Source organism: Rosa rugosa, chromosome 2, assembly GCF_958449725.1.
Source record: "Rosa rugosa chromosome 2, drRosRugo1.1, whole genome shotgun sequence".
Classification (NCBI taxonomy): Eukaryota; Viridiplantae; Streptophyta; class Magnoliopsida; order Rosales; family Rosaceae; genus Rosa; species Rosa rugosa.
In genome coordinates this window covers 63,777,029-63,803,040 of record NC_084821.1, presented here as the reverse complement: position 1 = coordinate 63,803,040, position 26,012 = coordinate 63,777,029, and the positions used below count along the sequence as shown (strand labels likewise).

The 26,012-nt window shown below is 39.1% G+C and overlaps 3 protein-coding genes across 3 annotated transcripts; 2 read left to right on the top strand and 1 right to left on the bottom strand.

The window, feature by feature from the left end:
- Positions 1–4,028: 4,028 nt before the first annotated feature.
- On the bottom strand, positions 4,029–5,637 carry LOC133734545 (uncharacterized). The gene is made up of 4 exons (XM_062162174.1): positions 5,166–5,637; positions 4,674–4,820; positions 4,508–4,585; positions 4,029–4,417 (listed from the first exon to the last, which is right to left on the bottom strand). Exons 1-4 carry the CDS (start codon positions 5,454–5,456, stop codon positions 4,202–4,204), a joined length of 732 nt encoding a protein of 243 aa, XP_062018158.1. The 5' UTR covers positions 5,457–5,637; the 3' UTR covers positions 4,029–4,201.
- Positions 5,638–6,171: 534 nt separating this feature from the next.
- On the top strand, positions 6,172–8,702 carry LOC133732972 (uncharacterized). The gene is made up of 4 exons (XM_062160574.1): positions 6,172–6,754; positions 7,024–7,161; positions 7,931–8,011; positions 8,128–8,702. The coding sequence occupies exons 1-4, from the start codon at positions 6,266–6,268 to the stop codon at positions 8,236–8,238; spliced, it is 819 nt and encodes a 272-aa protein (XP_062016558.1). The 5' UTR covers positions 6,172–6,265; the 3' UTR covers positions 8,239–8,702.
- Positions 8,703–10,288: 1,586 nt separating this feature from the next.
- On the top strand, positions 10,289–12,346 carry LOC133733340 (uncharacterized). The gene is made up of 4 exons (XM_062160979.1): positions 10,289–10,877; positions 11,156–11,287; positions 11,718–11,801; positions 11,899–12,346. The coding sequence occupies exons 1-4, from the start codon at positions 10,362–10,364 to the stop codon at positions 12,037–12,039; spliced, it is 873 nt and encodes a 290-aa protein (XP_062016963.1). The 5' UTR covers positions 10,289–10,361; the 3' UTR covers positions 12,040–12,346.
- Positions 12,347–26,012: the final 13,666 nt, after the last annotated feature.

Below are 26,012 nucleotides of genomic sequence, written 5' to 3'. Positions count from 1 at the left end.
ATTGACACTTATGAGTTACTCTCAATTTCACTCATAAGGTCACTCCACATTTGGCAGACAGACTAGAGCTCTAACTGAACGTAACCACTCGTCCGGCCACAGACGTGATTACGATTTAATACTATTAATAACCACCAGCCCGGTACGAGAGCGTGATTCACTAATAGATGCCATGGTCACCTCGTGACCTAGTGATCTCCACAGATCACAACAATTTATTGTTCCTCAACAATAAAACTCAACACCTCTCACAATATATTGTTTCTCAACAATAAACTCAATACCTCTCACAATATATTGTTTCTCAACAATAAACTCAACACAACTCCAACAATACATATTATTTCACGTAATAATATATATACAGACATTCACACAGGAATGTCTAATACACCAACAATAGTTCATATGATTGCAAAATAAAGCAATTAAATATATTGGGTTCGTAATATGAACCACGTGAGGTTTACTCACCTCGATAATCCCGCTGCGTCTTCAATTCAGCTCAAAATACGATCCACAATCGTCCACCAACTCAAACCGTCAATCACCTAGTCCAATAATGATCTTGACTTAGCCAACAACTCAAATATGTAATTAAACGACGATCCAACGCTCAGATTCAAATTAAACGATGATCCAACGGTCGGATCTGAATTTAATGATGATCCAACGGTCGGATCCTCACGGATCGCCTTTAGGATCATCCTCCAAAATTATCACGAAGATCCAACGGTCAGATCTTCCTGAATCGCCTTTACTAACATCTCCACAAAATTATATGAAAATCCGACGGTCAGATTCTCACGAATCGCCTTCCGAATCACTATTTCTCAATTATACGAAGATCCAACGGTCGGATCTTCGCCTGTGACCTCACAAGGTCACCGGGACAGTCATACGATCAACATATCCAAAATTGAAGCAAAACCGATGGTCAGATCTTCACAGATCGTAAACCGAAGATAAACGTAAAAACGTTAAATAGTAACGTCAAAACGTAAATCCACTATTTATCAACTTTTTCTAACATGACCATGTTATATATCAAAACGCTCGTATGGATGCATAGATCATCGCCTAGATAATGAAAACTCGAAATATGGTCTGATGCGCCGCCACAAGCGGTGGTCAGTGGGCGGTCAACGCGGCGGTCAACGCCGGTCAACCACCTCAGATGGCAAAGTGACCAACTACAAACTGGTTCAAAATGAAAGGGTGGTCGACTTTCATACCTGGAGCTAAGCCTGGTTCGGCCTAGATCGTCCTAGATCAAGCGTTGAAGTTGGATTAATCTCGTGCGTCTGATCAGATTCCAGATTGAATCAGGGACGTCGAAATCTTCAACTCGTGATCTTTCACTCCACACTCCAAATCGTCAAGCAAGGCCTATATGGGGATGATCAGGGGGAGGAGGAGATCACGAAAATGGGAACGATCGGCCCATGCAACGCCGGAAAAATGGAATTCCGGTCGGGTCGGATTCCTCTTGGCTGGCTTCTTCGATCTCCATCTGGGGGCAGCGGCGGGGCAAGGCGACACCGGAGGGAGGCCGGGCTTGGAGCGGCGATCACCATGGTGTCCGGGTCGTGGCCGGAGGACGCCGGAGGAGGAAGGAAAATCCGGGTCGGGTCGGCTAAGACCCGTTGGGTCTGACGGTCGAAAGAAGAGAGAGAACGGAGAGAGCTGGGGGACTGTTCAGCAAAAATGAAAATGTTTCGTCCTTAAATGAAAAATCAGATATTTTTCCTATTTATAGAAAATTCCCAATTTTCAAATATTCATAACTTAATCATACGAACTCCGAATATTGCGTTCTACATGTCCACGAACTCGTATCGACGAGCTCTACAACTTTCATGAAGGAAGTTTTCCCAAATTTTGAACGTATAAAAAGTCAACTTTGTTGACCCCCTAAAAACGTTCGTTTTCGAAAATAAAACCGTTCGAACTAATTCCACAACTTCTCCAAGCTTCGTACTCGCTCCTACTATCGTGAAATCATTTCTAAAAATCCACGGAATTTAATTTGGATTTTCCAGGGTATTACACAAGATTCAACACCGGGTAAGCATAATTGGCCTTTTTGTTTCAGATTTAAAATCAGGTGTGGGGCATAAATTAGATTTTTACGCCATGAGACAAAAGGTAAATATCGAGAATTTCGTGATAACATCAGAATTTTCACGCAGTTTTGAGAATTTCGAATGAAAATATTTTGGTATGTCCCGATAAAAAATGAAAATATCGGCGAAATTATCGATTTTTAAGACCTTATGGTTGTGGCATTGTTTTATTGCTTTTATACACAAAGAAAACTTAAGTGGTCGAACGGCAACGTGCAGATTTGGCAAAAAAAACCACACCTTTCATTGATGAAACACCATATCGAACATCTTTTCTATTTCGGATTGAGGAACCCTGTATACACTCAAACTCCTACTCCTCAAAAGTAGAGTGGCGTTAACTTCAAAAGTCTATTTTTGCATGAGTGGTTAATGCATGTCTTTAGTTCTTTGTCTCATTCAAAGAGGGACCTCTTTTGCATGCTACTGTGGGCTTTGTGGAATGAAAGAAATAATGTTCTTTGGAAGGGGAGTATTTTTAACCCCCTCAATACAGCAACCTGGGCCTCAAAAATGTTAGAGGACTATCAAGCTGTGCACCCTGTGACAGTGTCAAAGAAGGCTAGGAGGCGGACTAAGTGGCAGCTTCCCCCAAGTGGTAGACTCAAATTGAACACGGACGGTGCTTTTTTAGCGGCTACGGGTCAAGGTGGAATCGGGGCAATCATCAGAGATGAGTTTGGTGTGTGTTTAGCTGCAATTGCACGCCCTTTTTTCCAGGTTAGATCTGCATTCCATATGGAGTGTGAGGCTATGAGAGCAGGACTCCTCCTAATTATTCACCAAGGCATGACAGAGGTCGACATTGACACCGATTGTGTTGCGGTGGTTAATGCACTTAATGGAAGCACGGAGGATTTCTCTGAGGTAGGTTGCATTGTTGAAGATTGTAAAGCATACCTGAATGTTATTCCTTCTTTTTCTTTACAACCTATTTATCGTGAAGCAAATGGTGTAGCCCATAGATTGGCGCATCTTGCTAGTGTTTCTTACTAGTGTTTCTTACTTAAATGATTATTGGTTAGATGAGACTCCTATGATTATTCAGGATGTACTCTATGAGGATTCTTGTACTAGTACTCGAGGTGTAGGTAATATGTCTCCCTTGCTGTACAATCATCCTTCTTCTATTAATATTAATAATAACGGGCGTGGGGTTGAGTCTCCCAGTTAGGCTGGGTTCCAAACCCCTTTAAAAAAAAAAAAAAAAATGAAGTGTATTCAATAAAGGAGCCTAGCTAGCTTCAAATAATTGAAATCTAATTCCATTTTCTAGTAACATCTTAATGCAGCAACGATTATGACCGGTAGAAACTTGTGAGAAATGGGAGGGGAATCATGAAGAATTGAAGGCTCAATAACAAATACTAATCGAGTTCCTTCTCAAACAAGGTAGGCTTGATTTGATAATCAATGCATATCGTTTGCAAACTTATTATGGTTTATGCACGATAAAAAAGTAGTGATAAGTTGGTACACAACTTTAAAAAGAGGGTGAATACCGCACAAACATTCAACGAGTTTAAGCTGATTTTCGATCTCTGCACCTTTAATATAGACACCGCTTATGCTCAGGATATGGGTTGCATATATAATCCGATTTTGGAAAAAAAAACGATCAGACCGAACTAACATAATCAATCGAAAGTAAAAGACCTTTACTTCAAACTTTTCATTGATCTCGTTAGTTCGACAAAGTGTGCAACCATATTAAATATGAGTGGACATAGTTTAGGTCATGTGAGAGGTTATGTGCAACTATATTGAACATGATGGGTTGAAAACAAACTAAACTCTTGAAGTTTATAACTAATCCATAAAAGAAAGGCTATAATGTGTAATGGTAATCTAATTTTGAAGGAGTACCTGCATTTTCTAGGTTTGAGAAAAAAAAAAAAAAAAAAGAAGTAGTGTCTGGAATATTCCAATGTTAGGTTCAAGAAAAGGAAAATACAAAATTTCCAAAGAAACATGAACTTTATTCCTAAAATGTACATGGATTAAACTTATTTTGATTACATGCAATTCCAGTCTTAGTTGACTCCATCTCTTTCTAACATTCTTCAATTTCGTTCTTATTTCTTTCTCTGCTTCGCCTCTGTTATATCATCTTTGAGTATGTCGACGACCTTCTCAAACTCTTTAAAGTCCGAAACGAGGTTATGGAGTTGAGCTTCTTCCAAGCTCTCTTTCTTCAAACCGGGTTCACAGTGGAATGCTTGATTCAGCTCAATAAACTTTTCCCACTGATCTCTGGCAGCAGGCTTTGACAACATAATGTAAATGATGGCCTGCCAATATTTTCAAGAAAATGTGATCATGTTATTCCATATTTTGTTTGACTGGCTGCTAAGAAAATATGAAGGAAAAGGTTTCCGTACCTTGTAGAGTGGTCGCCTTGCATCTGAGATCTCTTCATGACTCAAGCACTCGCATTTGAGCGCCTTCTCGTAATCACCCTGCAGGAGGGAAACATAAGAAGACTGCATTAGAACCTCGAGAATGTTTTTGTAATTAATCCTAAAGCTGATTGGAGTACTTGAATACCTTGTATATAAGCATTTCCACTAGTAACATCTCAGTTTCATATGCTTCATGCCATTTTTGTTCATTTTTAGCCTTTGTTCTTGTTTTCTCTAATATCTCGACTGTCTCGGCTTCTTTTCCACTCATCTCAAGCTTTGCAAGAATCGACTACACTCGAGCAAAACAAAAAGATATTCGAAATGTTATGAACTGTAAATTGATCATGCATGACCATATATTTACACATGATTCTTCTTAATTACAGAATGAGCGCAATGATAACGTAGCATCTCAGATCGTGACTGAGAAGTTTTTATGTTAGTGAGATTTGAACCATGACCTCCACAATGTTAGTTAGGCCCGCTAATCAGCGGGACATAGCTCACCGGCGGAAGTTCTCTTAATGATCATCTATGAAGTCAACAGAAAAGGGGGGGGGGGGGGGGGGGGGGGGAGCTGGGGAAAAAAAAAAAACATGCCATTATAGACAATATATATGATGAGATGCCTAACCGTCAGCTTCTTGTAATTAGGGCGTTTCTTAGTAAGAAGGTGAGTCTTAAAGTCACATTCAACTTGATTCAGTGCAAATTTGTCTGCTCGAGCTTCATGATATTCTAGCAATCTCTTCAAGGCCAGATACCCTCCATGGAGGACAGCCATGGACATAGACCTCATGAGTCTTGGGGGATCTTCCTTTCTCCGAGAACGTCCACGAACAAAATAAATCCCTGCAACAAAGATACTGGCAAAAACGGCTGACGCCATTGCACCATATTTAGTTGTCATCTTAAGGTTCACCATGGCTGTTCTGTTGAAGGGTTTGTTTCAGATGAATTCTATGCTTGTAACATGTGAAGGAACCCAAGTGTACTTGTAGAGTACACAGGATATTGGTGGCATGTAATTGATAAGTTATTTACAAATGATGAACTTGAAAGGCTGTAATTGATACTTGGGAAAACTATCAAACAATTCCAATCTATTTCAGTTGCCGAAAGGGTGAAGAAACTGATGCTTTTCTTAGGGATTTTAAGTTCAAGCTGCAAGAGTGGTTCATTCTTGTCTTAGATAAGAAGCAAGAACTACTTCCAATATATATTGTTTGCTCGGTACTTCTATCTTACAAGCAAAGCATTTTGCCAATTTTTTAGATATTCTGTAAAACTTCAAAAGAACAGGTCTAGAACAAACAGGGACCAAAGACAAAGTTGTAGGGCTTGTGGACCAAAGACAAACTTGTAGAGCTTGTATTTTCTTATCTTGCTTGAAAAAGATATTACAATTCGATGCTTTTCTATGTACATAGAGAAGAACCCTTTGGGAAAAACAGCAAGTCTAAGGAAATGTAGCTTCTTCCTTACACTTCTTGCGTGTGACGTGAGATCATGTGTAACGCATTTTATCTTTTCCTGTACATATTCACATGTAAAGAAATTCCATAACACAGAGACAAAAATTTGATACCTTACTTCAGCACACCTCAAAATATTCCTCATATATTCAGTCCTTATCTCATCTCAGACTACGATCGACCAATAAATACTTGTATCATTACCTGCAATTTCTAGCTAGGACCCTAAATCCTCGGTTGATCGTGAGCACAAACTGGTATGATGGACTCTGCACTTTGTCTCCATAGTGGTGCTCTACACATTCCTTCCACCACTAGCCAAGCAGCCGGATTAGCAAGGCCTTATTCCAGTTTCAGACCTTCTTCTCTTTCACTTTTTTCAAAGGCTTCCACATACCGCACCCTATCGCGACACACCTTCAGTAGTCCTGTGACATGTGCACTTAACAAGCCCTCTCCACCTTCGCCATACTACGACAAAGACAATGGTAAAAAAATTGTGATAGTAGTGGGAGGCGCTTCTGTAGTTTTGGCTTGTGTCCTTGGAGTCATCAACTACAACTTCAATTTCAGTCCCGCAGCCATTGCAGCCCCTATAGTCGTGTCTAGGCCGAAAGCCGCGTTAGATTCATTGTTGACGGTGAACAAACATTTAGCCACATCCAAGAGTACATGGAGCGTGTTCAGATCGACACCACAGCTGAATATTCCCGAGACACCTACAAACGAGGACTATTACAATCTTAAGGTTCTGTTCGCCCTTTACACCCAGTATCTAAATTTTGCTATTGCTAGTATATGTAGAACTAAATTTGTTTGCCACAGTCTTAGCTTCCTTTGTGCCGATATACATGTATCCCTTTTTCCAGTAGTAGACATATCTTTATTCCTAAGAAATGCTCTTCATTACCGATATATCTTCAATGTATGGAGATATATTTGTTGATATATCCTTAAATTTTAGTGGCGATATATCTGTGCTGGTGATATTTGAAACCTTGCCTATGGCGGTTGTAGATTGCAGTAGCGGATTTAATCAAGTCCGGAAACTGCGATGAGGCAGAGACAAAACTTAGAGGGTTATACGAAAACATCCAAGGGAGTGAAGTTAAATACAATGTGGAGATGGAATTGGTACTAGTTCTCATTTTCCAGGTTTGTCCTACGACATAGAATTTACTTTTTTTTTTTTTTTTTTGACTTGGGGAAGAGGGCATTTGAAGCTACAACTAATTCTCCTGAATAACGGAGGTCCAATGCTAGCTCTAAGAGCTTGACTAGACATGAATATGAACCATTTGAATACCTGACTTCTTGTTTTCAAATTGTTGTGTATGTATTTTATTTCGGGTGAAGTCTTTACCTCATCTATACTATTAAGAGAAGATGTTTTGTTAGAGCAACTCCAACAGCTTCTCTATAATTTTTGTATTATAGGGAAGCAAAAGTCAAAGCTTTAAGCAATTTTTCTTCTTCAACTCCAACAGATTCCCTAGTTTACAACAATTTCTAAAATCTCTAAATTCTTCCTTAAAATTTTAGAGATTGCTGTAAATTTAGGGAATTTTGTTTTCTCTCTCCTCACTTTCCCTAAAATGGAGAAAGTTATAGGGAATCTGTTGGAGCAAAAGAGGCTCGTTTTTCCCTAAAATAGAGAAAAACTAAAATATGGGGAAACTGTTGGAGTTGCTCTTAGCCAAAATTAAAAATTTTGACAGATTTAACTCTAAATTATTAAAAAACTTTAAGGGCCGAATGTATTTAAAAATAAATAAATAAACCCATGGGCTAAGTCTAAATTCAGTTCACTTGGGCATTTGCAATTGAGGGCCGAAATAGTTTTGACCTTCTGATAATAAAGGTTAGAACTATCAATTATGAAGAAAACAGAAAGATCATTCATCTTGAATGTTTTTGTGTACAGGAAAAATACAAAGAGGCTTTGAAATGTAAATGTCTCAGTGATGCCAAGGTTGATTCGGATGGTCGAGTTTCACTTTACAAGGTACTTCACTTGAATTAACAATTTCATTTTTTTCTTCGAATAAATCCTCTTTTTGCTTCTGGTAGTCAATTCACATACGATTAATGAAGATTTTGGTGCATGTTTCAAATTTGCAGGCTATTATCTACACCATGCTAGATCGGGATCAGGAACCCCAGTACCGGAAGGAAGCCGAGAAGTACTGGAAACACTTTGTCAAGTCCTTTCAAAGTGAACCACAGCCATAAGACCCTGAGGTTCCGCATCCATATCAGACAAGAGAGAAACGCTGATACCTTTTATTTATTGGGTGATTGGTACACTCAAAGTGCAATGTTTTCCTCTACAGCTAACCCAAACTTCCATTAGTATCCATCCCCTATAAAATTGATCGCATGCAGTTTGTTTCTTCTGAATAAATGATGAATGTTGTTAAAAACATTTTGGTAGCTGGGAATATGTTATATCACTATTAGCAAAACAAGCAATTCATATAAATTTAACTCATACAACCACGTGGTGTGGTGTGCTGGTCGAGCGGCCTAGTTTGGAACCCACAGGTCTAGCGTTCGATTCCTAACTCCATCCCGTGGCCAGCAGATTTGAGGGACCTTTGTTGTTAACACGAGGGTTAATGTGTCTGCGGTGCAGTGATTAGTTTGGCAAAGCTGGGATACACTGCATGGGTGTGTGTGTGGTTACTATTGACGTCCTCTCCCTCAAAAAAAAAAAAAAACTCACACGGAATTTAAAAAGTCACAGATATCAGATATATGTGTGAATTTTCATGCTTATCCTTTTTTTTTTTAATATTAAATCCAGGTCTAAGTACAACAGCTTTTCTTCTACTTTTACCCATAAATTTATGAGAGAAGATTCAGAGCACCGATATATACTTGCACCAATACAAATGAATGGCTGGAGAACATTAAATAAACTTATTTGTTATTAAAAAAATATTAACTATAAATATTGAGGGTTAAAGTTATCTAATAACTGAGAGGTCACTTGCTGTGATGTATAAAAAATATCCATAAATCCACTTACTAATCCACTTCCCATAATCCCATTGCTTCTTTCTCTTGGCACCACACCCACTTCGGTTCTTGCTGGACTTATTGTTGCCATTAAAACCACTTCATCGTCGTCAAGTTCATCCTCATCATCATCATCCACAGAAGGAGGCTCTTATTTTTTTCCATCTCCCGATCCTTCGTAACCTCGTGGGTACTAATTTGGGGACTTGCTGGGTTTTTGTTACGTTGATGCTTGTGCTTTCATGGCAAAGTTGTCTACCTAAGTTCTTGTAGAGATAGATCAAAATTAAAGCCCACTAGTAGTGATCCCTGTGTTGTTGTCTTTGGCTTGATGGACGATTATGCTAGAGATATCGACTAATGAAGATTGAAACCGGCAAATGAGAATTACCTCACACAGATCTACTTAAACAATAGAAAACTCAGAACCCAATAGCAGCAATAGCAAGAAAATCATAAAGCAGGGGATGTTTAGTCAGGTTTAGCAGCAATAGGACCCATGAACGCACCGCCCGGACCAATCAATCACATCCTTCCGAGTACTTTCAACAAACACATGGTGTGCAGCCTCCAGCTACCCACAACCAGACACAGATATAAACTAATTCCCCACAAATTGATCCAAATTCAATCCAAGTTGAACTGTGTGAGCATAAAACTGAGATTTTTTTCAACTTGGAGAAGGCCTTGACTAGCAACGGGAAGGGGTGCTGGTCCGGAACGACGCCGTTTCGGCGCATTGTTGAATAGGAAACAAGGGACCTGTGAGGCTCTGAAGTCGTAGAAAATGCTCTGATGATGGAGTTCCATAGGTCAGTGCCGGTGGGTGCTTGTAAGGGTTATGCAATAGATTGGGTTTGATGTTGGGTGGGTTCTCTCACAATTGAACTCTTTGTGGGGAGCAATCGTAGAACAGGTCTAAAACAAACAGGGACAAAACACGAACATGTGGAGCTGTATTTTCTTACATTGCTTTAAAAAAGAGATTTCAATTCAATGCTTTACTATGTACATATAGATAAGAAACCCTTTGGGAAAAGCAGCTCATGGAAATGCAGCTTCTTCCTTACACCTCTTGCGTGTGATCATGTGTAACACACACTGTCACACTATCTTTTTCTGTACATATTCACATGTAAAGAAATTCCCCATAATGGCATAATACAAAGACAAAAGTTGGATACCTTACTTCAGCACACCTCAAAATATTCCTCATATTCTCAGTCCTTGTCTCATTTCAGACTATGATCAACCAATAAATACTTGTATCCTTAACCCTTCAATTTCTAGCTAGAACCTAAATCCTCGGTCGTGAGCACAAGCTGGCCGGTACGATGGACTCTGCACTTCGTCTCCATCGTAGTGCTCTACGCATTCCTTCCACCACTAGCCGTGCAGCCGGATTAGCAAGGCCTTATTCCAGTTTCAGACCTTCTTCTCTTTCACTTTTTTCAAAGGCTTCCACATACCGCACCCTATCGCGAGACACCTTCAGTAGTCCTGTGATATGTGCACTAAACAAACCCTCGCCACCTTCGCCAAACTACGACAAAGACAATGGTAAAAAAATTGTGATAGTAGTGGGGGGTGCTTCTGTAGTTTTGGCTTGTGTCCTTGGAGTCATCAACAACAACTTCAATTTCAGTCCCACAGCCATGGCACGCCCAAGGGATTTGCCCAAACATGAAGAAAGTGCAGTGGGACCAGTCGTGACTAGGCCGAGTGACGTGTTAGATTCATTGTTGAAGGTGAACAGACATATAGCCACATCCAAGAGTACATGGAGAATCCGGACACCGCAGCTGTCTGTTCCCCCGAGACCTAAAGATTATAATCCTCAGAGTCTTAAGGTTCTGTTCGCCCTCAACACCCAATATCTAAACCTACTTTGCTATTATTAGTTTATGTAGAACGAAATTGTTTGCCACAGTCTTAGCTTACTTTCTGCCGATATACATATATCCCTTTTTCCAGTGGTGCCGATATACATATCTTTATTCCCAAGAAATTGTCTTCATTACCGATATATCTTCAATGTATGGAGATATATTTGTTGATTTATCTTTAAATTTTAGTGGCGATCTATCTGTGCTGATGATATTTCAAACCTTGCCTATGACGGTTGTAGATTGCAGTAGCGGAGTTAATCAAGTCCGGAAAGTGCGATATGGCAGAGACGCAACTTAAAAGTTTATGCGAAACGGGGGGTGAAGTTGGAAACGATGTGGAGATGAATTTGGTACTAGTTCTCATTTTCCAGGTTTGTCCTACAACATACAAATTACTTTTTTTTTTTTTTTTTTTTCATCTTGGGGAAGAGGGCATTCGAAGCTACAACTAATTCTCCTGAATTACGGAAGTCCAATGCTAGCTCAAAGAGCTTGACTAGACATGAATATGAACCATTTGAATATCTGACTTCTTGTTTTCAAATTGCAGTGTATGTATGGTTTCATTTCGGGTGAAGTCTTTATCTCATATTATTTATAAGATTAATAATCCATGACCCATCATAGTTAAAAATAAAAAAACCCTTTGGCTAAAAGTCTAATTCCAGTTCACCTGGCGCATTTGCAATTGAGGGCCGAAATAGTTCTACTTCTAACCTTCCGATAATAAAGGTTAGAACTATCAACTATGAAGAAAACAGAGAGATCATTCCTACATCTTGAATGTGTGTGTGTCTACAGGGAAAATACAAAGAGGCTTTGGAACGCGGTTGTCTCAGTGGTGGTCCCATGGTTGAGTCGGATGGTCGAGTTCATTTTTACAAGGTGCTTGTGCTTCATTGAATTGACGATTTCATTTTTTCTCTGTTAGTCAATTAGCATACGATTAATGAAGATTTTGGTGCACGTTTCAAATTTGCAGGCTATTATATACACCATGCTGGGTCGGGATGATGAAGCCAAGACATCCTGGAATAGATTTTTGGAATCCTATTCCAATCCACTATCGCAGCAAGACTACTCTGAGGTTGTGACCCCAAAGTATCGAAGAGACACACGCTGATACCTTTTATTTATCGGGTGATTGGTACACTCAAAGTGCTGGTTGTGCATCCAAAGTCTCCAAGAAACCTACGCTGATACCTTTTATTTATTGGGTGATTGGTACACTCAAAGTGTAATGTTTTCCCCTACATCTAGCCCCAACTTGCATTAGTTTCTATTCCCTACAAAATTGATCGCATGCAGTTTCTTTCCTCTGAATAATTGATGAATATTGTTAAAAATGTGTACTTCAAATATTTTGGTAGCTAGGATATGTTAAATCACTACCAGAAAAAACAGGCAACTCATATAGATTTAACTCACACAAATTTTAAAAAGTCACAGATATCTGTGTGAATTGGCAATACATACTTGAGAGATTTTTAGATATGGCGGACGTGCCACGTGGCTGGTACGTCCAGTTAGGGCTGTCAATGGGTTGTGTCGGATAGGGTTCGTATCTGATCAATGTATTTGTCGTGTCACAAGAGACAAACTCAAACTCAACCCATTTAATAATCGTGTCGAAAATTTGAACTCAAACCCAACCTATTTATTAAACGGGTTACATGTTTCCAACCCGCTTAACCGATTTAATAAATAAGTCAAGTCGTGTTGGACAAAATGACTCATTTAAGGGTTAACACTACGACCCATTTAACTAAAAAAAATGCATAAATTAATTAAATTCACTAAAAACCCCACAAGACGAAGAATATAAATAATTATATATAATTCATAAATAATTAAATCCAATAATGATGAAGCAAAATATTCAAATTGTCCAATCATGGGATCAAATATTCCCAACGTCCAAAATTTCAAGAAGAAGTATAACATAATCGGGTTATACGGGTTCACTTCGTGTTGGCAGGTTGACGCGCAGCCGACCCGTTTATTAAATGGGTCATGACTGGTTGACCCGCGGACGACCGCTTTTTAATTGTGCGGGTTCAACCCACTTTATTTGTGCAGATTTCGAGTTGTGTTATCGGGTCGTGTCAGAATTGATAGCCCTATGCCCAACCATTCATATTTCTCTGTTTTTTTTATTGTATTCCAAAACTATTCATGTTTAATTAAAATGAAATACCCAAAACACTCTCTGCATAAGCACTGATTGGCTAGGCGTACCGCCACATGGCACGCCTGCCATACCTAAGAATCTCTCTAATTTCTCTACATACATATAACCGTGTGAAATGTTTATAATTAGGCCCACCGAAGTTTATGTAATAACAATAACCACAAAACTCCATGTGAAATAACAATTCACAAATTTTTGGGTGAAAGTTATAATACTTTATCATCTAGTCACATTTGTTCCAGTGTGAACAACATTTTACACAGATTTCAGTATATATCAAATATAAGTTTATTAGAACTCGTTATTTTTTAGTGTTAAATGAATTATATCGGAACAATTTTTTGAGACTGAAACTTTTTTTTATACGGATATCCGTGTGATTGTTACGTTCCGTATCTCAATTTACCTGTTTAATAATCATTTGGACGGTAAACGATAATTTTTTTCACTTTTATTTTCGTTTCAGTACTTTTAAGGGCCCTAAAAGTTGATTTTTTATTTCTTTCCTAATTTGAGAAGTTTCCTTCACAAAAGTTGTAGAAGATGTAAAACCGAGTCCGTGGACATATGGAACGCTTTAATCGATGTTCGTATGTGAAAGTTATGATCATAAAACTAGAGTTACTGTTCCGGTAATTTGACTATAAATAGAAATTTCACCTTGGGTAACTTACCATTTTCAGAAAATCACCATTTTACCATTGTTCACTTTTTCCTCTCAGTTGACCCATTTTGTCGGCGCAACCCGGATCGATTTTCTGGCTATTTCTTCGCCGTCAGGTGGCACCAGTCGAGTTTGCACTGCCTCCTCCTCCCCTTGAAGTTTGCGGCTGTAGTTAGCGGCGGTTTGGCTGGAGGAGAGAGAATCGAAGTAAAAACCGTGCACTTGATAGCTAAATTTATAAGCTATTGATTTTCCTTATTCACACCTTAAGATTGTCAATTGTAGCAAGGGTAAACAAGGGTCTTTCCCGCAGAAGACTATGGTTCTAACGACTGAAAACAATGTCACAAAAGTGACCACTGTTCCTAGCTACTAGACACACAGTGCGTCTAGCACACACAATTTGGGATTTTTCGGAGATCATTTACTATATAAAACAAATACTAAAAAATAGAGTACAGAAAGTAAAGAAAACAGATTTTGATTTGGTTTTAGAAAACAATGAGAATAAAGCTAGCTAGGGAAGATGCATGCATCCACCCCTGACAATCACACACAACATAATTTGTTCAATCCTAATTCAATTAATCTAGTGAAGATGCTTAGGTTGGCTCGGTACGCTTGAACACAACCTATTACCCTTTCTTACTTCGTAAGCTAGGCAGGAAGTGCTAGCTCTACATGCACCTAGACTATTCCTTAACATGCAACCTAAAGGTACGCTTATTAGATTTAATGTCACGCCCCGAATTTTGAATAACCAATTCAAATCCGAAACATGAATAAACAATTAATACAAATAACGTTCTGAATTTTTTTCTCACAAACAAACACACCACTCGCCACTCAACACAAAAACTCGAAACCCTCGAGTTAATTATTACAATTCACTCTTACAAAGTAAAATTGCAAAGCTCTAAATGAGCATAACAAACCTCACAATATAATGTTGTAATTCACATAACACTACTCTAAGCAGCCCGATCACCGTCCTGGTTCTCCTGACCTGTAGGATTTCCCGCTACACAATTTGAATAGTGTACCGGGAGTTGCAACAACACAAAACCCGGTAAGCTTTTTACAGCCAGTATGAGTAAACAAGAAAGAACTGTTGATTTTAAATTACAATTCTTATAACTCAACAATACAACCAACAATCTCAACATCCACGACGCAAACGTCAAACCCATTCAATATCACCACTTTGGTCTTATCACACAACACTATCACCATTTTTGGTCCTATCTCACAACACTATCACCACTTTGGTCCCATCCCATAACACGTTAGAGCTCTAACTGCCTCGTTACCTCTGACACCTTGGCCTAGGGTCAAGCAACGGCAAAAATACTTCGGTTAACACTATAACCGTCGCGCTTTGGACATCCCCGTCCTCAGCACCATATACTTCGGTTAATAATAAACCGTCGCGCTTTGGACATCCCCGTCCTCAGCACACAACTTCGGTTAATAATAAACCGTCGCACCTTGGACATCCCCGTCCTCAGTACACAAACACTCCGGTTATCCTTAACCGTCGAACTTCGGACACCTCATCCTCAGAACCCTACATTCTCTAACTCTATACATCCTCCAATGTAAATCATGAATATTAACAAGAACTCATCAATCATGTTCATCACATATAAATATGGTAAGTCACATGTCAATTCATAATAATTTAATCATCCCAATTCCACACTCTTCAATGTCACACCATTCACATATAATCACGTAAATATATATATACGTAATTATCCGCTCAGGGATAATCACTAATACCAACTATAGTTCACATGCAATAAAACCGAGAAATTCATTTGTATAGTAAAAATCATTTTACTTACCCATGGACCGTAGTTGATCAAGTCCATATGATTTTAAAACAAATATTTATTTCATAAATATTTTCACGCAATTACGACAAAATAAGGTAATTAAATTTATTCGGTTCGTAATATGAACCACGTGAGGTTTACTCACCTCTAAATTCCCGCTGCGTCTTCTTAACAGCTCAAAATACACTTTCACGAATCGTCCGCCAAATCAAACCGTCGATCACCTAATCAGACATGACCTTAACTTAGCCAATAACTCAAAAACATAATCAAACGACAATCCAACGGTCGGATCGAAATTAAATGATGATCCAACGGTCGGATCCTCACAGATCGCCTTTAGGATCATCCTCCAAAAATCATCACGAAGATCCAACGGTCAGATCTTCCTGAATCGTCCTTACTAACATCTCCGCTAATTTATACGAAAATTCAACGGACGGATTCTCACGAATCGCCTCCTAGTCACTGTTTAGCAATTATACGAAGATCCAACGGTCGGATCTTCGCCCATGACCACACAAAGCCACTGGGACAGTCATAAGATCAACATATCAAAACTACAAGTCCATCGGACGGTCCGATCTTCACATATCACAAATCGAACGATCGAAATCGATCGAAATCGTAAAATTCATAACTTAATCATATGATATCCAAAAATTGTGTATAATATATCAAAATGATCGTATTGAAATATAGAATCTGAAAATGTACAGAAACCATATTTTTGATCCCCGGAGGTGGCCGGAAAGGGCCGCCGGAGTTAGTGGCAGAGCCGCCGCCGACCACCACCAATGGTGTCGGGGCCGGGCTGCTCTTCTTCCTCTCATCATGCTTGACAACTTTCATAACTAGCACGAAGTCTGAAAATGACCGGAAGGAATAGAAATTACCTCAAACCAGTCGGTTGGCCGGAAAAACCCAGAAACCGGCGAGCTCCTAGTTCGACGTAAAAACTGCAACTTCAGGCCTCGATACCTTCTGGAAAGTTGTTCAGATCCTCACTCTGAGTTCACCAGTTCAAGAAACACTCAAAACAACGTCCTGTAGCGCGAGATATATTGCTCGAAGCTTCGGTTTTCGATTTGATCGGGTCTGGCTTCCAGCCGCCACCACGAGTAGCGCCGCCGTGCAAGGCCACTTCTGGGAGCTTCAGGACGTTGAGGCGAGCTTGTGGATGGAGTTTGGTGAGGAGTGGTGACTGGTAGCTTGAGATATCAAGCTTGAAATCAAAACGGGGGTAAACCGGCCTTGTGCTCCACCGCCGTGTACGGCCCACGAGACGGCGAAAGGCTGTTACCGGCAGCTGCGAAAGGAGGAGGCGAAGGCATGGGACGTGGTCTGGGGTCGATCGATGGCCTGTGGAGCGAGAAAAATCTTGGAGAAATTTGCTCTGTTCTTTGGGTTGTTTTCGGACGTGAGAACGGGAGAGAGTGGAATTTCTTTTCCTCTTTTCTTTTTTCTCTTCTGTGCTTGCTTACCACCTTCCAACAATCGCATACAATACTACAAAAGAACTAAAGCAGAAGCACTGTGCTGCCTACCGCCTTCCACCAATTCTCATTCAATATACAAAAGAAGTAAAGCAGAAGCACTGCTTCACTGTTGCTCAACACGCCTCACAGATTTCTTTTCTTTTTTTTTTAAAAAAAGAAATCATCACTACTCTAGTGCCAAAACCAGAAAATTCAATAATTAAGGTAATGGAAAATGAGGTTATTACATTTAACAAGAATAGATCATTAAAGTCTAAAAGAGTTTGAGACATCACTAGGCATCACAATAAACTTAGCGCCTTGCTAAACCTAGGACTTAGTTTACTTGATAGTGAAAACTAACAATTGCTTCTCTAGAAGGTTTGAGGAATCCAACTATTGACACAGGCATCAAACAATCAAAGCGGTAGAATCCTAACATGCATACTAAGCGTGCACTCAAAGCATACAAGCAAGCATTCACCAATGGAAAAATAGTAAACTAAAGTCTCATCTTGAATTAAAAGAAAATAAAATCAAAGCTCAAATCATCTTGTAGTTCATGTCTAGGGGCTTCAAGCAGCCCCCCTAACTAATAAAAACCTAGTTAAACATAGAAGAAACAAAACAAACTAACAGAGGGGAGGAAGAGAGAGAGAGAGAGAGAGAGCCCGCTGCTACCTATTGATCTCCTTTTATATGCTTAGAGGTTGCCTTCATCTTTCTTGTTGTGTAGGAAATCCAAAACCTAAAAGAATTAGGGTTAGCATGCTTAGGTACGTGGAGTTTTCCTATTGGCTCTTGAACTTCATGACTCCTTCCAACCACTCACGTTATGCCATTTGTCCATATTAAGTTTGAATATGAAGCACAAACTCGTCATCGGCTTATCGGTGTGATTTGGGCTTCAAAACATAAATTCTCGTCCAACCTTAGATTCACACGCAGCCTGACCTTGTTGTACTAAATCAGCCATAACTTCTTCTTGAAAAATGATATTGACGAGCCGTAAAAAAATCTGAAGACTAGACATCCAAGGCTTTCCAACAATATAAAGATCATCATCTGGATCATTCTGAGCTAATCTTAATAATCCGTCGAATTTGACTGATCTGGACAGGCAGATTTCCCGATTTTTCCTTTCAATCCCTCTTTTGCTTCTTTTCTACTTCTTTGCTCCAAGATACCTATAAAAAAAAAAAAAGTAAATAACTAGAAAATACACTAAACTAACATAGAAAGTATAGAGATTAATATTATAAACGTCGCATAATTATGCTTCTATCAACGCTATAGTAGTTTTCAATCGCCAACGATTTCTTCGGATTTCGACCACCTCTGGCGACGAAACTGGTTGGGTTTTGAAGCTCTTGAGGTGCACTCCAATCCCTCCAAGCCTCTTGTTCCAATCTGAAGTGTGGAGGATGAATCGAAACTTTGAAATTTCTAGGGTTCAAATTGGCATCTTTCCTTTCGGGCTAAATTCCGGTCATTCAAGGTATATATTTCTAGACTTTGTTGTAGTTGTAAATGTTGTTTGGGATGATGAGTGGAAGAATTTGGCACAGGTGTTAATTCTCGGAGCGAGGGTTAGCTCGGCGGCGTGTGGGGTTGGTGGCGCATGGGGGCTAATCCTGGACTCCTAAATTGTCTGGTTAGGTTCCTTGTAACTTGTAGAGCTTGTAGGTATGATTTTGGTGGAAATTGGAGGATGTTTGGTATCGATTGTAATTTTTCGAAGTGCGGAGTTTCGGTTGTCGATTTACGGAAATACCACCGTTGGATCTCCCTCATTTCTGCTATGGCGTACGTTAACTGACAAATTGATCTTAGTGGAAGTTTGGGTTGAATCCAAGAAGAAATAGCAATGTTGGTTTATGAGGATTTTTCGGGTTTCGTTTTAGAATCGTATTTAATTTTTGAATTGTTGTTTACGGAATATAATTTTGTACAGGACGAGGTACCGACCCATCGCTCGATGAGGATCCATACGTTTGGCCACGTTAGCTGTATACTGTGAGTGGACCTTTGATTTTAAATGATGCATGCGATTATTTTCTGAATTATTGAATTATTTAATTTTTGTTTTATTTATCGAGCACATTATTTGGTTTTGGATTATAATTTTGGCATTGATTGGTTTTCCGTTATGAATTTCGGATATGAGTTTGTTATGCTCGGATTTGGATTTATGATTTATGTTGATTTTCGACGAATTATTTTCCGAGGTGATTTCGGGAATTAAACATTATATTTTTATTCGTCAATTTTGAGATTTTTGAAAGGTTTTCGAAAATGGGATTTTCGAGAAAATTATATTCATCTATTAATTCTCGCTTATTTGTTGATGGATTTGAGAATATTCTTTTGGCGTGTGGGACACGTTGATTTATTTAATTATCATGAGATTTACTGAGTACAATTGGGAACTGTACTCGTGCCTTTATTTTCGAGATTTTGGAGAAGTCTTATTGGTTTCGGTTTTAGTATGATTTTACTCCACCATACCTGGGTCATTTTATTTTATTGCTAGCAAGCCAATTAGTACTCTTCCCCGCTTACTATATGTTCGTGGGTGAATTGAGCAAAGCCTGGGAGGCTCCCTTACTCGTATGGTGATAACTTCTTTCCCATAACCTACTATTACTTGACTAGCAGGGCTAGTCTGATGTCTCTTAACCAACGGGGTTGGTATGTTTTCACGAGTTTTTGAACTTAAAGAAATATGTTTTATAAATGTTGCATACAATGGAGTTTATAAAGGAATAAACGTGGGAAAGTATAAAATCTCCTTTCTTTTCCATTGCTTATTTTTGTCCACTCACGCTAACGTTTTTATGTGCTTTCCCCCTGGGCCCTTTGATTTTAAATGCCCAGTTTGCAGAGTAGCTGGTTCGGCATAGTAGGATTCAGGGCATAGCCACTGCTGTTGTTGTATTCCATATTGTAGGTTACTTATTGAACCTACTTGTATTATGATTTCTTTTTTCTCTTTTAGATTGCTCTGATAACCTGTGGGACAAATGCTATAAAGTTTAGGAGTTACATTTGTGTATTTGAGAATATGTTATATTTTGGACTTCAGTAGTTCAGTTAAATGTTGTGGAGTTGTTGGGATTTGGAGAGCAGGGTGGCTCTAGGAGAATAAGGTTGGTTTGTTAGAAGCGCAATGTGTTTTCTACAGGTTTTGGGTAGTCCGTTTTAGGGGTGACTCTGCCAAATTTTCAGTAGAGTTATTCCTAAAGTAGGCCCTGCAGGGCCATCTCAGATTTCAGGGCAAGTCCTGTCAAACTAGGAATTACACATATATTTGTGTAAGATGTAGATACGGACATCTGTGTGAACAAAAAACCAGAATTCTGTGAAAACATTTGAAATTGATGCGATAATAATTTCGAGGTACCTACGCACAGATGTCTGTGAAAGTTCTGAATGAATCTCACACAGGTATCAATAACGGTATTGCTTAGACCTCAGTCAATATTCCAAATTCCATTTGGATAGACAATGAGGTTCACGATAAATATTCACACGGTCTTTGACTTGACTCATAAACTCTCGCAAGCGTACGAATCGTTGTCAAGTAAGGGAAGTATTAAAACCTTGATTATCGTACCTCGGGGATTAGGTGTTGGACCTAACCGAGGTAATTGGCGCTAGAATAACTTAAAAGCATACAATGAAAAATAAAAATAAAATAAAGTAAAATAATATTCACAAGGCACCAAGCCTCGGCAATGCTCGGCTTAGCTCACACTAAGCCTAATCAAAGCCACTAACTTGTAGCCCAAATGAGTTATCCACAATGGAAGGTAGAATTTTGTTTGAGAGTTTTGAATTGGGAATTAACTAAATTAAATGCAAACTAAAGTAAAAGCAAACAACTAATTATCAAGCAAGAAATTAAATTTGGATTTTCAAATTAATGGGAACATGGGAGTGTCGGGTGATTCACACTAACTATCTTGTAAACATCAATGCCAATTTCACAAATGCATGCATTTCCTATATGTGTCAAGTCCCGTATCTAGTACCGGTTAAGGCTACTAAACCAATTATCCTTTCGGTGTATCGATTATGCCGGTTAAGGCCACAATCAACTCTCTAATTTGGGCATTACGCCGGTTAAGGCCGCAATATCCAAAATTAGAGGCCTAGAGAGCAAGATAATAGAGACCCAAGCAAGCTTAGCTACAATTAAGCTAGCTAATGGTCACCACACTTAAATCCTAGATGCCACAAGACTAATAAGTTGTCAATTTATCAATCTATTCATCACAATTGCCCACAACATAATTTCAAATGGTGACAAAGCCTAGAAACATGCTTCTAAGGACCAATAAATTCGGATTTAAAGCATACACAATGGAAATTGCATTTATTAAAATTAAAGCATCAATATTTATACAAGATGAGTTAGGGCTTCACAACCCTAACTCCCAAAATTGAACTACTCACTCATGATTAAAACAAGATTTAACATCAAAACCATGTACAATTAAAATATAGGAGAAGAGAGAGGATAAGCTTTGCTTAATTTCAACAATGCTAGAAAGCAAAGAAAACTAAGCTAGCTTGAATCCTCCTAACTACCCAAGATGAAATTAAGGTCTTGATGATCTTCCTTGATAAAATTTGAGAAGAGCCCAATAATTTAATGTGGAAGAGAGAGTGAAGTGGGAGAGTGGGTGAGAGAGTTATGGAAGAGTGGTGTTGTGGCTGTGGCAGAAGGGAGAGGATTGGGGTGTCCTGCGGCACTGTTGGGAGAGGATGGAGAATAAAATGGATCTGGGGTTTTGTGGAGTGTGCGGCCTCAGAGAAGAAAGAACAGAGAGGATAGAGAATGGTGCGGCTGTTGTGTCTTGTAGGGTTGAGAGAAGAATGATTTGATGGGAGAAGAATCAATATATATGTGGTCTCCTTAATTGAATGACCAGCCACACGTTTTGCAAGAGAGAGGAAGATAAGGTCATGCTAATGATGTCAGCAATTGAGAAGAAAGAAAAAGCAGCACGTGGTGTGCTGGTGGCTTTGGTTCATGATTAACCAATTAATTGGTTAATTAACCAATTAGTTAATTGGCTAATTAATTGATTATCTGCCATTTCATTTAATTAATTCTCCCTTTTCTTCTATTTCTTTCTTTCTCCTCTCCTTCTTTTCCTTTTCCCGAGCTCAAACTAATGATTGTCACATATTTGCTTGCATTGGTCAATCGACCATTGTTGACTTTTCGTCTTTTTGTCGATAACTCCAATTAGCTCCATTTTCGTACAACTTCTTCCGAACTCCACAACTCCGCTTATTTACTACAATATGAATAAAAAAATGGATTAATTACATAATAATTGACTTGAGGATTAACTTATTTATAGTATTTTAGACACAATTACATGCATAGAAATGCGTGTAATCACACCCCCACACTTGAACTTTGCTTGTCCTCAAGCAAACTAAATGAAATCTAATCCGAAAATCTACTAACTCACAAACATAAGTAAAATGCGGTATTAGCCTTTCCAACCATAACCCTCGGAGAACTAATTATGTAAATGATCATGAGGTCGACAAAGCATAACATAGGAATTATGAATTTGTAAGGCAATTAAGATGCTCATGTGAGAAATGCTCAAGTATATGCATGTGTTGACCCATGTGTCAAATCAATCCACCACAATCAAATATGCATCTAGAAGACCCGACATAACCCACTAAACTCACATAGGTTCACTAAATATTACCGCTCAAGTGTTTAGGGTTATATGTGTTTCACTCAAAAGCAATTTCACAACATGCGCCGCCATATGCTTGCTCTTCGATCTCATCTCCGCTAGGTAGCCCACAACTTTCAAGATCAAGAGGTCTTTTATTTGGTTGTAATGGGGCTAAGGGTAAGTGGCTAATAGAAATGAAGGATAAGGAAAGACAAAGTCCCTGGAAATCGGTGAAGCAACTCTCTCTTGTAGAGATATATGACTTTGCTTTCAAATGCTAACTCACTCATTCTAATCCCAATGTACAACCCACACTATACTATGAAATACTTTACTTTTTTTTTTTTTTTTTTTTTTCACTTTTCTTCCCCTTGAACTTCCTTTCTATTTTCACAAACTTTCTTCTCTTTTTTTTTTTTTTTTTTTTTTTTTTTTTTTGGAGAACTTTCTTTTCTAAACTTTCTTTTTCATACAAAAATCACTCACCCCCACACTTATTCTTTTGTAACCTCACACTTTTGACTTATCTTTCTTTTGAAGCACTCAAACATAAAGTCATTCTCTCGAATCGCTTCACCAACTACCATGGAATGGTAGGATAAAAGTGTTTAGGCTAGGTAGGGATTTGTGGTGGTAATGAACAAAAAGGCTTAATATATACATAGGCTCAAAGTGGCAATCTAGTGGTAAATATCTTTGGGCACATGCTTCTTTGGCCATGGTGTTATTAACCTAAAATGCCTCAATCCTTTCTATCCCATCGCAAGCTAAAAGTAGCCTCGAGAGGTCTCAAGCAAGTTCTAGATACGCAATGTCGTGAAATTGTACACACATGAAAGAATAAGTGAATGAACGATGCATACACTATAGATATAGGCACAAAAGCTCACAAATAAGGCATGCAAGTCAATCAAGTCATCTATATGCTTCTCTAATAATGATGAACCAACCTAACCATAGGCTATGTGCACACATATAGTCAAGCATAGATCACATATACACTCAATCACAAAACAAATTCATAGTCCTAGATCATGCCCAATCTATTCATAATCATAACAAGTTAAGTCCATGGCTCGTCATTGGGGTTGGAAAAGGCATTAACCACTAAAATATAATTACATAAAGCTATTCTAATTTTTTTTTTTTTTTTTTTTTTTTAGTGACAAAAATAGGGTACCCGAGCCCTCACCCCCACACTTAAAACCAACATTGTCCTCAATGTTGTAAAGTGAGCTCGAAAGCTAAATTTGTGTCGGAGTTAGGCGTGAGAGTGAAGTCCGGGCGAAAGCACAAAAATTAACTATGAAAATAAAAATCTAAATGCAGAGTAAAGTTACGGAAAACCCCCTTTGTCGACCTTCCATTGCTCACGACCCTTGGAGAAGACTAATATGAGACACCAACCTCAAGGCACAAGGCCTTGACTTCCTTTACGTATGCTCCATAATAGCTCTAGGTGCTCATGAAAAGATCAACTCCATTGAGAAATGTGTAGTGTCCAAGAGCAATGCATCACAAATAGCCCATCAAGGAATAAGGACAAGGGTCCTCCATTAAGCTCGTGGTCTTAATCCCATCAACTCAAAACCTAAAATCATCCTCAATGACCTCCACACAAGAATTGTAGCTCAAAATATCTCCTTATTCTCCACACTCCAAGCACCTCCCAACCTCCCAAAAAGATGGCTAAATAGCCTTATTGATGCAAAATGAACAAGAAAGAACATCACAGGTAATGCTAGGGTTGCCTCCCTAGCGAGCGCTTTGTTTAAGGACTTCATTGCCGGTCCATAGAGTTTTTCATTATTTAAGAAGCATCATCGAGGTAAGTCACCTCATGATGAGAATTGAAAGTGGAGTCATGATATGGTTTAAGCCGGTGCCCATTAACCTTGAAAGTTCTCCCATCATTCAAATTTCTTACTGCAATAGCACCATGAGGGAACACTTCCACTACTTCATAGGGTCCACTCCACCTTGACTTCAATTTACCGGGAAAGAGACGAAGTTTAGAGTTGTATAGGAGAACCTTTTGTTTGGGCTCAAAGGCCTTCTTCACCAATTTTCGATCATGTATCTCCTTTGTCTTCTCCTTAAACAATTTGGCACTTTCATATGCCTCCTCCCGAATTTCCTCTAACTCACAAAGATCAAGCTTCCGCTTCTCACCACTTGCTTCCAAGTCAAAATTCAAAAATTTGATAGCCCACATAGCTTTGTGCTCAAGCTCGACCGGAAGGTGACAATTCTTTCCATAGCACAAGCGGAAAGGAGACATGCCAATAGGAGTCTTATATGCGGTCCGATAGGCCCATAAAGCATCATCAAGCTTAATAGCCCAATCTTTTCTAGAAGAGTTGACCGTCTTTTCTAAAATCCTCTTAATCTCCCTATTTGACACCTCTACTTGACCGGAAGTTTGAGGGTGGTAAGGTGTGGAAACCTTATGCTTGACTCCATATTTCCTCAACAAGGCATCAAAAGTCCGGTTGATAAAATGTGTACCACCATCACTAATAATAATCCTAGGAGTCCCGAATCGAGAGAAAATATGCTCTTTCAAGAACTTGGTGACTACCTTAGAATCATTCTTTCGTGTGGCCTTGGCTTCAACCCACTTCGAAACATAATCAACCGCGACTATGATATACTCATTCCCATGAGATTTTGGAAACGGCCCCATAAAGTCTATGCCCCAACAATCAAAAATCTCAACCTCCATAATGTTAGTGAGAGGCATTTGGTCCTTGGAGGATATATTCCCGGTCCTCTGGCATCTATCACATTGAAGCACAAAAGAATGACAATCTCGAAACAAAGTAGGCCAAAAGAAACCGGACTGAAGGATCTTGAAAGCTGTCCTCCTCCCACCAAAATGACCTCCACACAAAGATGAGTGACACAATGAAATAATCTCCGGGGCTTCCCATTGAGGAATACATCGTCTAATCACCTGGTCCTTACCCACCTTCCACAGGTACGGGTCATCCCAAACATATGACCGAGCATCTCTAAGAAACTTCTTCCTGGCCTGTGCATCATAGTTATCAGGAATGAAAGTACAATTGCTAGCCCAATAATTCACGAAGTCTACAAACCAAGGCATCTCAGTGTCAACACGAAATAAATACTCATCGGGAAAATGCTCAATCAATGGTATATCAGAAGAGTCTCCGCCATGCTCAAGTCTAGACAAATGATCGGCAAC